This window comes from Papaver somniferum, unplaced genomic scaffold (assembly GCF_003573695.1).
Source record: "Papaver somniferum cultivar HN1 unplaced genomic scaffold, ASM357369v1 unplaced-scaffold_19, whole genome shotgun sequence".
Classification (NCBI taxonomy): domain Eukaryota; kingdom Viridiplantae; phylum Streptophyta; class Magnoliopsida; order Ranunculales; family Papaveraceae; genus Papaver; species Papaver somniferum.
Genome location: NW_020628818.1, coordinates 11,893,297 through 11,905,898, shown reverse-complemented (window position 1 = coordinate 11,905,898; position 12,602 = coordinate 11,893,297). Strand labels below are relative to the sequence as shown.

The following is a 12,602-nucleotide window of genomic DNA, read 5'->3' as shown; positions in this document are numbered from 1 at the left end:
AGATACCATTGTATCCTGGCTGCGACAAAATGTCAGTGATGTCTTTTCTTGTCCGATTTTGGAACTATAAATGTGTTGGCGGGATGTCTGAGAAGTCAGCCTAGGATATGCTTCAACTTATGAGGGATTCATTTCCTGATGATTGTAATTTGCCAGAAAATATCACACAGTGCAAGAAAATACTTTCAGAGTTAGGATTGACTTACAATAGGATTGATGCGTGTCTGAATGACTGCATTCTTTATTATAAGGAGTACGCCGATAGGGAAACATGCCCTATTTGTAAAGCATCTCGTTACAAAGATGGAACCAATACACCAGCTAAGATTCTTCGCCACTTTCCTTTGAGACCTCGGCTACAGCGGCTGTACATGGAATCTAAGACTGCAGGATATATGAGATGGCATGCTGAAGGGCGTCCGAGGGATGGAAAAATGAGACATCCAATTGATTCTGAAGCTTGGAAGCATTTCGATAAGATGAATCTGACGTTTGCTGCTGAACCGAGGAATATCAGACTAGGTTTAGCAACAGATGCTTTTAGTCCATACCATTCAACCAGAAATCCGCATAGCACATGGTCTGGTCCTTTTACCATACAATCTGCCCCCATGGATGTGCATGAAGCAACCTAACATGATCTTGTCTTTGCTTATACCAGGCCCCTATAGTCCAGGTATGCCATTTTCTCTATCTCTGACTTGTCATTTTTTTTAAATCTGTATATGATATTCCTTATAATGTTGTTGAAAGTATATAAAAAAATCAGGTCCATAGCAAACTTATAATGTTGTAAGGTTTCTTAGTATCAGATCATTTATATTGCCAATTTTTTAAAATCTGTATATAATAGTTTTAATTTATAATGACAGAAGCAGTTTTATCTTGATTCGAGTATAATTATTTTAGATCATTATTTCCCCACGTAACGATATTGATGTATACATGAGGCCCTTAATCGACGAGCTAAAGGAGTTGTTGGAAGAAGGGGAAAATACATACGATTCTTCACGAAATGAAATGTTTAATATGCGTGTGGGGTTATTATGGACTGTAAGTGATTATCCTGGACTAGCGATGCTATCAGGATGGAGTACCAAAGGCAAGTTGGTAATGGGTGGAAATGAGGAATTGAGTATAAGTGGGATTCCTACATATCAGCCTTTTGATGGATTGACAGAATTGAAAGTGGTAATGTCAAGATTTCTTTTTTATGTTTTTTTTCTTTCTTGATTTGGTTATGGTTGGTGATAATTTGAATTTTCTCAGTGAATAAAGGTGAAAAAACTCTAATAGTAGACCCGATAAAAGTAATAATCATGACGGGTTAATAAATAAACTTTACTGATGGTGATTGTGTTAGTTAGCTGAAATAGTACTTGGAAAATAAACCTCGCCGAATTAATGAATATTGGTGGTCCCTTACTGGTGAATGATTGCTCATTCTATGAATGATGGTTTGGTCGTCCTTAGTCTATGAATGATTGTTTATATCCGCAATCTAAAGTCTATGGTTATTTAGGTATGTACGAGCTTCCATGTTATCTAAGTCACTATCTCTTAGGCCACCTGACACAAAATTAGGTTCTCCACTATGCCTTAAGCGTCATTGTTTAGGCTTCATGATGGTCTCTAAAAACTGGGGAGTAAGTATTGAATATGTGGAGTCGCTTAGCAACATGTGCGCTGTGACTTAAAGTCAGCCTATGACCCTATGTCTTAAATTTACCTTAATGCTCTATGTTGTGTTAATTGACGAAAAGAACAATCTCCATTAGAATCTCAGAACTGATCGTTGTCATTATGAATGTGTTGAGTTTTTTTTCTCTTTTCCTGGCTGAGAAGAATGTAACTATCGAGTATCTATTGAGTATATTTCTGTTTGTTGCAGGAAATGTGACATGGAAAGATGCAGGAAGGGTTAGTTGCCAGATTTTGACAGATGATAGACAAATAATAAAATAGCACTCAAACTCCGCAGGCCGCTAATTGTAGTTAACAGATGAGACACCATTTATTGTAGAGATTATATGAACATCTAAACTTTTGCTTGTTTTTTGAGAATGGTTGGGTCTCTTTTGTAAACAAATAACTTGGTTTTTGAGTATCCATACAAAAAAAAAGTCTTCCATGAGTTTGTCTCTGTTCTGTGGAGTATGGCATTCTAGTTGTCTCTAGTTTTATGATGTATGGCATCTAATCCTATGAGGGGATGGCATTCTGCCAATTAAAGCAGGGGAACAGAGCTTCAATATTCAGATATTAGGGACGGTTTTTAAACCGTCCCCATTTTTCCAATTTAATCTTGTTTTTCTGGCGGTTTAAAAACCGTCCCTAGAAGATGGAGTCGTTCCTAGAAGAATTAGTGGCGGTCAAAAAGAAACGTCCCTAGAAGATGGAGCCGTCCCTAGAAGTATTAGTGGCGGCCAAAAAGAAACGTCCCTAGAAGATGAAGCCGTCCCTAATATTACTGCTGACGGCCACTCAGAACCGTCCCTAGAAGGCAAATCCGTCCCTAATAGTATTAGTGACGGTGGATCTAGGGACGCAGCAACAAACGTCCCTAAAAGCTTTTTGAGACGGCTTTCAAGTTCTTGGGATGTTTTTCTGACCGTACCTAAAGACCTTCCGTTTTGTAGTGTTTTAAACCATTTTTGAACTTCCGGTTAACTCACTTTTGGCGCTGGACTATGGGATAACTTGGATAAGGATTTTTGGACCAACCACCAAATTTTCCAAACAAAAAAAAAAAACAAATAATCAGCCATAGTTTCGCTTCTTATACTATCTTTTGTCTCGTGCAAGCCCGCCCAGGCTAACAAGTACTAGGCCTACCACGTCTCAGAGCAGCTGGGTCTTCATAGTCCACAATTCCATGAGTTGTATTGGAATACTTAGAAATTTGCGGGGTTTGATTACATGTTCTTTCTATGCACCACTAACATAATTCTTTCCTCTTCCTTCTAATTCTAAATAAAATTTATTAGATACAAGGATAAAACTTAATCAGCACCGGCGACATGGAGAATCTTCCCACTGATGTCATAGAAAACATATTTTCTCGATTACCTATCAAGGTAACTTCACAGGCCAAACTAGTATCCAAAACTTGAAAAGTTCTCCTCCATGATTACAAATCTGATAAGGTAGGTTTTCTTTTCGCTATATCTCATGTTATACGCGTAGTTTGCTGGAAGGTTAAACATAGAGAAGAACTTTTCTACGAAGACAAGTATGATCATTATGATCATGCAAAGATGAACTATTACTACTCTTACAACACATTTACGAAGATAAAGCACCACAGATTTATCGACACGATGTCCTTCGCGAGGGATATCATCGTCGGGTCGTGTAATGCTTTGGTTTGATTTGGCTAATATAATAAAGATGTCCTAGGTCTAAATCCTATTTAAATCTGCAACCCCTTGAGAGGAGAAAGTGTTATTCTTCTGAAATATGATTACTCTGAATTGCCTCTGGACATATCAAGAATAATTGTTCCAAAGTTTTCGTACGGTAGTTTAGTAACTAGGTTTGGATATTGTCCTAAAACTAATCATTACAAGGTTGTTATGATATTTAATTATAACCGGGAACCTAACGGACATGTTCAAGTATACACCGTAGGTGGCGAGTGGAGATACATTGGACCTATTGGTTGTGACACATTCAATACTTCATCAGGCATCTATGCAAATGAAGCACTTTACTGGTTGCAAAAAAATAATTATACGGTGCAAGGAAGCGAGATAGTGGCGGCCTTTGATTTGGAGGCTGAATTTCAAGTATATACCATTGCCACATTCTACATATTTTGAATACCAAAATTCAGTTTCTCCACTTAAGTTTCTTGGAGGGAATCATAATGTGTATTTGGTTCATACAAAAGCTTCTCGCATTGATATAGTGTACATGAGAAATAATGTGAGTACCGGAAGTAGTTTCACCCTGAAAGAGTGTAATCGAAACAAAACTATCACGACAGAAGTTCGTCATATGAATATTGGATCAAGGGGTTCAGTATACAACTGGAGAAGGCATATTGTTTTAAGCCATTCGCAATCACAAGGAGCAATGAAGTTCCGTTGTGGTACAGCTACCATGCGCATTTTGGCGCGAGACTCTATTGCTATGATCCTAAAACTTCAACCTTAAACAAACTTTGGAATGATAAGAAGAGAATGAAATGTATTCGCAATGAGGCAATTCCTCACACGCGGAGCATTGTTTCTTTGAAATATTTGGGAGAAAGTAATGTTTCTTCTTTGAAAGGTTTTGGTGAAGCAATGAAGGTTAAAAATGGAGGAGCAGAAAAGTTCCCGGAAATATCGATCAGATCAAGAGATGCTAAAAGAAAGATGAATTGCTAAATCATCTGAAACAAGTAAGATCGTGATTGGCGAATTGCATTCATTTTTATGGCTTTATAGTAAAACTTTTTTAAAATAATACTCGATAATATAATGGTCTCGTTAAAATAATAAAATTTTCCAGTCCCGACTCGGGCCCTTAGTGCTAAAATAATAAATTCGATAAAATTATAATATAATACATTTCTAAAGTTCCCCATAAACATTAATAGGTCCCAAATATTATAGAAGATAACAATTACATTAGAAAATAAAAAACAATTTTCATACACCTTTGAGATGAGAAGACATCCTAATGATTTAGAAGCTTGTATTGTTTGTGACCAAATTGAATTGTAAATTGCATGGTAAAGACTTTTCCGGCGATTGAAAGCCTGGATAGTTCTTCTTCGATCCTTGTTTTTTTTCATTGTTACCTTCATCCTCCTCTCCTTGTTCTCTGCATTTCGAGATGTTATTCGACCATCGTTTTTCTTCTGTTGGGGTTGTTTTCGCAAACCCTAATTTGATTTAATGATGTGTAACAACTGATCTGTCTCATCAGGACACACAGCACTCTCATGAACCCCATGATTCCCCACGCTCTCACACTTCTCCCCAGGGTTCATCTTCCTCTCATCAGGTTGATAAGGAACACCACACTTCTTCCCAGGCTAATCGGGAAGATAGAGTACATTGTCCCTTTGCCAATTTTGATGGCTGTCAGGGGGGAGTGACAGGCTGGGGGTATGCTAAAAGTTCCCTATATTAGCACTTAAAGGATCAGCACTTTCCTACTGAATGTGACAAAGACATTTGCAGAGAGCGTATTCGAACTATTTAAAGATGTTTGCTTCATGGGAAAGGGTACTGAATGATATGCAGAGATGGTTGTGAATTAAATGCATGCGTATCCATGCATGGAAAATGACTTGTAGGTCTCCGTCACAGCCTAATGATGTCATCGCAGATCCCTTCAATGGTGCAGGTGCAGATTTTCTCATCCATGGTGTTGAGAAACCACAAGCAGAAGTTGTCTTCGATGCTATGAACTCTCCTCCTGTGGTTGATGATGTTGGAGCCGGTCTTACGGTGGATTTGCTTAATCAGAATCTACAGAGACAGATCAAAACAACTGTAAGTATTCCATCGTCCAGCAGGATTCATTTTTCTCGCACCTTGAAGTCTTCTTTAGACTTTGTGCTTGCCAACCCGAAGAACCCTGCTACCTGGATACGTCTGCTTTTACTGCCTGCTTGTACCTTAAGCCTGTATGAGCCTAAGATCTCGACGGAAGAACGCTCTGGCAACAGGAGGAAACTGCATATGGGTGCGATTAACAAGGCATTGCTGACTTGGAAAGAACCTTCTGGATGCTGCATTTTGGCTCAGCAGCTGTTGGATATACCTAAGAAGGCGTCAAGAAAACAACAGCCAGGGAAGAAAAAGAAGGATACGAAGTTGTTAGCCTGCAGAAAGAAGCTCACTTAAGCGTCACCATCCGCATTCTCTCCTCCAACGGTGTGGCTCCACCGGCTCTCGATACCCTTTTTGAGCTTCAGCAAAAACACCCTTATGCCCAGCCTCCAACTATACCAGCGGAAGACATTCCAGCTTCTGCACTATCTGTTACGGCTAAGGATGTATTGTTGGCTCTCAAGAGCTTTCCCAAGGGTACTTCCTGTGGGAGGGATGGGCTCATGGGACAACATTTGTTAGATGCTATGAGTGGTGTCGGTGCTGCTGTTGCCGAAGAGTTATTACTTTCCATTACAGGAGTGATAAATTTGTGGCTTGCGGGAAAATGCCCTGCCATCCTTGGTGATTTTGTGGCTAGTGCTCCCCTAACCCCGTTGCTTAAGCCCGGAGGTGGATCGAGACCTATCGCAGTGGGTACTATTTGGAGGAGATTATGCTCAAAATTAGCGGCTACCTCAGTTGGAAAAGCTATGAACACATATTTGGACAGTACCAATATGGGGTCGGCACTCGTTGTGGTGGCGAGGCTATTTTGCATTCAGCGAACAGGTTGTTGGAGTTGAAAGGCGTTGATAATTCGAAAACTATGTTGCTTATAGATTTCTCCAATGCTTTTAATCTCATCGACAGATCTCGCATCATTAAAGAGGTAAGAACTCATTGTCCGAATATTTCTCATTGGGTCGAGTTTTGTTATGCAAAACTATCCAGACTCTATTACTTGGATTCAGTCCTCTCTTCGGATAAAGGCATTCAGCAAGGAGATCCCCTTGGTCACCTACTCTTTGCCTTAGCGCTTCACCCTCTTGTGAAGAAAATTGCAGCTCCGTGCGAGTTAGATCTTCATGCATGGTACCTGGACGATGGTACCATCGTAGGAGATACTATGGAGGTGTCTAAAGCTTTTAAGATCATACAATAGGAAGGGCCTAGCTACGGTTTACATCTGAATGTTTCGAAGACGGAGATTTTCTGGCCATCTCATGATCCAAGAAGAGATGACGATGGTGTTTTCCCTCCAAACATTGGCAAGCCAACGGATGGAGTCAAACTTCTAGGAGGGCCTGTCAGTTTGAACATGGAGTTTTGCAGTAATATGGTGTTGTTGAGGGTGGATAAAGTCGTGCAGCTTATGGATAAAATTCAGGAGCTGGAAGACCCCCAAAGTGAGTTACTTCTTTTACGTAATTGCACTGGGGTTTCTAGGCTCTACTTTATCCTTCGCACGACAAGCCCTAAAGCTATTCAACCTGCGGTAGTTCGTTTCGATGAGCACCTGCTGAGTTACTTGCGTCGTTTAGTAGTTGGTGATAGTGCTGGTTTTGGCATGGTTCAGCAGAGGCTAGACACTCTTCCCATTAAAAACGGCGGTTTTGGTGTGCTCACAATAGCGGATACAGGTATGTATTGCTACTTGGCTTCCCAGGCTCATACTCATTTGTTGCATAATTCTATTTTGGGGTTATCAGCCGTTTCAGACCCTTGCCACAACTTTCAGCATGCTTTGCAGATTTTCACACAAGCTTGTGATCTTTCCTTACCGGATTTCAACATCAATAATACTACTCCCAATTACATGAAGTCTTTGGCAGTTATTTATTTTGATGTTGTCAAAACAAAAAAAGATTCCTGCAAGCTTATCTTTATCGGAGCGTGAATATACGTTGTGGCAATGCAACCGCACAGAACATGCTTTAGACTTCCTTAAAGCGATTCCTATACCTGGGCTTAATCAAGCAGTTGGACCTAGGAAGTTCAGCTCTGCTTTACAGTATCGTCTTGGTATACCCTTTTTCGAGGAGGGAAGCTTATGCTCTTGCTGTCAACAACCCATGGATATCTACGGTGATCATGCCATTCATTGCGCTAGCGAGGTTGGACTGAAGTTTCGGAATGACCTGGTCAAAGATGTCTTGGCTGATATATGTTACAAAGCGGGTGTTGTAGTTAGGAAGGAGGTTCCCCTTGGTTTTCTTTTCTATGATAATAAAGGGCTCAGGCCTGCAGATATTATGGTTTACAATTGGGAAGATGGCAAGGATGTATGTATGGATGTTACCGGTGTCTCGCCCTTCACAAGCGCGATGACCAATTTTACCCCAGGGCATGCTATCTCGGCTACTATCACTCGTAAAAACAACAAGTATTTGGAAAAATGCTCTTTGCATGGTTATGGGTTTGGTGTTTTGGCCTTTTCCACTTTAGGTGAGCTCGGTGCGGATACAATTTCTTTTCTTAAGAGGTTGAGAAATTGCATGGCTAGGCATGACGCCAATTTCAAGTTAGGCAATTCTCTTTTCATAGGCTAGGGATTGTTATTCAAAAAGATATTGGCGCTCAGCTTATTGCTAGGCTGCCCGACATTCCTTGTAATTTTGATCCTCTTTCTTTTTTGGATTAATGTTTATGATATGTATGAATAATTTCTAAAAAAAAAACGAAAATTTTCTGTATAAAAAAAAAATCATGGAAATTAATAAAATTTATTACTTTAAAAACACATGCATGGTGTTATAAAAATATTTCTGTTAATGTTTTTTTATCTTTTTCTATATTTTCCACTTTTAAAAATCTATTTCGGTATTTATCCTAAGTACTTTATTTTATTTTTTTAATATGGAAATTCTCGTTTTTTCCAAAGAATTTTTTTAAATTAAGAATTATTATTTTAAATTAATATATTATTATTATATATATAAAATCATTTGTATATTTTATTTATGAAATAGAGATTCTTACAAGACGGTGATTGGGAGCCTAGCGACAAGCTGTACACCAACACCTATTATTTTAAAATAATAATTTTTTATTTTATCGATTAAGTAATATCTTTTTAAAATAATAGGATTAGAGTGGTCCAATCCAAACCTATTTTATTTTATAAATGCTTTACAGTATTTAGATGCATTATACTGCCTGCTTACTTTAACTTAACCAGCATAATTGACATGTCTACAAGTTGGTCTGATTCCAAAGCTTTAATTTGCTAGTTAAGCATGCCCAACATAAAGGTTGTGAGTTTTTTAAGGTTACCAAACACATTTGCAGGTTCTCTTCTGTAATTGGTACACTTATTTTCTCTTTTGTATTACGCATAGTATTTGATTGTTGCAGTGACATAAAAATTAAACCAAAATCTGACGATATCGATAAGTAGAGGTTGTCATTCCAAGTGGGTGTTTACAAAAAGAAGCAAACATTTGTATGCTTTCACTTTGAATGACATGCACAAAATAGCTAGGCAAATTTAGTTAACAAAATATTCTCATGGCTTGAAATTTGAATTCACGTTGCAGATTTTTTAAAATAAACAATTCTTTCATTATTTGGGACAGAGATGTGTTTAGGCATATCATAGGGTCGTCAGAATATTTTTTTAAAATAAACGACCCTTTCATTATTTGGGACAGAGATGTGTTTAGACATATCATAGAGTCGTTGATGAATAAAAAGGATCGTCTATAAAAACTAGCACACAACCTGACTAGAGTCATTTTCCCATATTACTAATGGATAACGATTTTTTATTAACTTAACATGCAGACCTAAAATTGTTAAGAAAAACAAATATTTGTTAACGATTCTAACCTCTAAAAAAAGTTATAGCAAGGATCGTTTTCTCTGCCACCCTAATGGTTAACGATATTTGATGAAATTTACATGCATCCGCAAAATCGTTAAGAAATAAAACCTAGTGATTAACGACTCAATTTCTGAGAATCCTATTTTTCCGATTCAAACCCTAATTTTTCAGTAGAACATCAAATTAAACACAAAACCAAGTTACAGTTGGGGGTTTTAGTGAACATACCTTCTGATCGGAGCCATTTCCTTCACCGGCTGATTTGATTTTTTGCTCAGTCTCTGATGCTCCTTCGCTTCATTAACTGCATCTACCAGATTAGGTATTTGATTTGCCTTTCTAGCGGTCTGCTTTGTACGAGCTATGTTTGTAGAAGAAGTTAATCGTTAATCGTCTATTAAAATTAATCGACGATTACGCGAAGAATCGATTGAGAAAAAAAAATTCTCCTCCGAGTCGTTAATGGAGAAGATGGAGGTACAGAGAGAGGGGAGGGGAGGAGAAGAAATAAGAGTTTTGTTTTGAAAAGAGAATGGGGGCCTCACTCGATTAGTATTAGGATTTTAGGTTTAGTTATTAGAGAAGGATAAAATAGGTACTTCATCCTTATTTTTGGAAGCCTCATATATTTTTGGGTGTGGGTATAAATGTGTCATGGCCCCCAATTAGTTTCCATGGCCCCCAATTCAGCCCTGATAAATAGGGGTAGTAGAAGTAAAATATGGTTTTGAAATTTGCACTCCGCCTATTAGTGGTACAAGGAAAAATAAAAATTTCACCTATATAATAGGTGAGGAGGGAGTATATTTTTAGCAACCCAAACGAATTCCCAGCTTCTTGGCGTGCGCAGCAGAAAAAATTGCAACAGGCCACAGCACAGAGTTACACAATTAGATGCTGAAGTAATCGAATTAAAAATGAGCCATTAATCAAACATTTTCGTTGTTAATTAGATTTGACACATCGTCATGGTAACGTACTAAGATATTATTTCAAAACAGATCTCAATGACAGATTATATACAAGCTAAACGAATGTACATGATAAATTTAGATGTAGAAAAAAATACTGAACTCCATTGCCTTTGGAGGGCGTTCGTCTCAGTTCATTATCATGAATGTCCTCACTTTCCTGGAGCAAAATTGGTAGCATATGACCAGGCATTGTTGTTCACGGGGTCAGAAAGGTGGTCTGCAAGGTTCTCCAGAGGACCTTTTCCGGTTACAATAGCCTGAACAAAGAAACCGAACATGGAGAACATAGCAAGTCTCCCGTTCTTAACTTCCTTTACCTTCAGCTCGGAAAATGCCTCTGGGTCTTCTGCAAGTCCTAAGGGGTCAAAGCTACCACCAGGATAAAGTGGATCGACGATCTCACCTAGTGGACCACCAGCAACTCTGTATCCCTCAACAGCTCCCATAAGGATAACTTGGGTTGCCCAAATAGCCAAGATGCTCTGCGCATGAACCAAGCTGGGGTTTCCCAAGTAGTCAAGTCCACCTTCACTGAAAATCTGAGAACCAGCTTTGAACCAGACTGCTTCTCCGAATTTAACTCCATTTCTAGAGAGAAGCTCGGGGAAAACACATCCCAAAGCGCCAAGCATGGCCCACCTCGAATGAATCACCTCCAGTTCCCGGTTCTTGGCGAAAGTCTCTGGGTCTGCAGATAGTCCAGCAGTATCCCAGCCGTAGTCACCAGGGAACTCACCGGTTAGGTAAGATGGAGATTCACCAGAGAAGGGTCCAAGGTACTTGACACGGTCTGGACCGTACCATGGACTTCCTGAAGAAGCAGCAGGCTTCTTTGCTGATGTCTTCCTCATCACAATCATTCCATTGCTACTGGATCTAACATTGGTGGGGAATTTCGATTGTGCATTCAAAGTTACAGCTGTGCCTGCAAATGATGGGGATGAGAGAGACATGGATGCCATTTATATGTTTTGTTAAAGAGAAAATAAGAAGACTGCTGAAGAAGGTATTTTGGTGGTGTTGTTTGATGAGTTACACTGATCGAGTTCATGTCTCTTTTATAAGCCACTATTGGACCAGACATCTATCTATGTGGATCTTCTGCTATGTTTTTATTGGTCCTCATATTGGCACCACAAGTTAAGAAATCCTTCTTCCTATCTCAGCCAAGCAATATAGGCTGTCATGGATTTTATTACCAATTATTGAACAGATAGGGACAAAACTTGATCCAGATATCTCGAATAGTATATTTGGAGTAAGATGTGTAATAATAAGGGAATTTATAACATTCTAGCTAACAAGGGAATGTGACAAGGGATGGCCGCTGAATGTTTCGCCTTGTTTGCTGGCCTACATTCAGCCAATGAAACATTTTACCATCTATGAATGATTAATATGCAGACAGTGTAGTGGGTATATATCTTAAAACAAAAACTAGATGACACTGAGATTCATAACCCTTTCATTAGGTGGTTGGAAATTAAAACACTAATGTAACAGAAATAGCAAGGACCAAAAGTTTCTGAAGACGGCACCATTGCAAACATGAATAAAGTTGAGATTTAAAAACAAGCAATTGAACTACTAAAGTTTTACTCTCTTCAAGATGCCAAACTAAACCAATTTCTTTCTAAGAGTATAACAGCATAGATTCACTTAACATATAGTCTCTTTCAATATGAGTCCAAAGTTGCCAGCGTAAACTACAAATCCTGGTGCAGTTCTGTTATCATTAATTGTGCAGTCTGAGTCTACATCAGTGTTTCTAGGTTTGGGTAATAATTTCAATGCAGAAAACAACCATTTGCTTAATACGAATAAAGGATGTGTGTTGGCAGCGCAACAAAATTATTGAAAATTTTGGGTTCTGTTTCTGCTCAGCAGATTAGTATGCTGAACAGAAGTATGTGCCAGACATTTTTGCGAAAGTTTGGCTAAGACTGCTCATGGACGTTATCCATGCTATTCACAATGTTCTGACTTCTGAACGAGTTCTCCTATAAATCCATGCATCAATGTAATATAGACAGGAAAACAAGTATGGTTTTTGTTAGATTTTAGATGAAATTGTGAAGGACGACTGGACGAGGTTATGTTTCAATTAGAACATACATACTAATACATCTGGTGGATGCTCAAGTAGATGAATACAGGGCTCAAGACATATTGCAAACTTCTGAGTGTGGTTTCAACAGTTTAGTGTTCTAGGGA

General features: G+C 38.7%; 1 protein-coding gene across 1 annotated transcript; it reads right to left on the bottom strand.

Annotated features, from left to right (window-relative positions):
• Positions 1-10,339: 10,339 nt before the first annotated feature.
• LOC113338248 (chlorophyll a-b binding protein of LHCII type 1-like) lies at positions 10,340-11,411 on the bottom strand. The gene has a single exon (XM_026583701.1). It carries the CDS (start codon positions 11,348-11,350, stop codon positions 10,538-10,540), a length of 813 nt encoding a protein of 270 aa, XP_026439486.1. The 5' UTR covers positions 11,351-11,411; the 3' UTR covers positions 10,340-10,537.
• Positions 11,412-12,602: the final 1,191 nt, after the last annotated feature.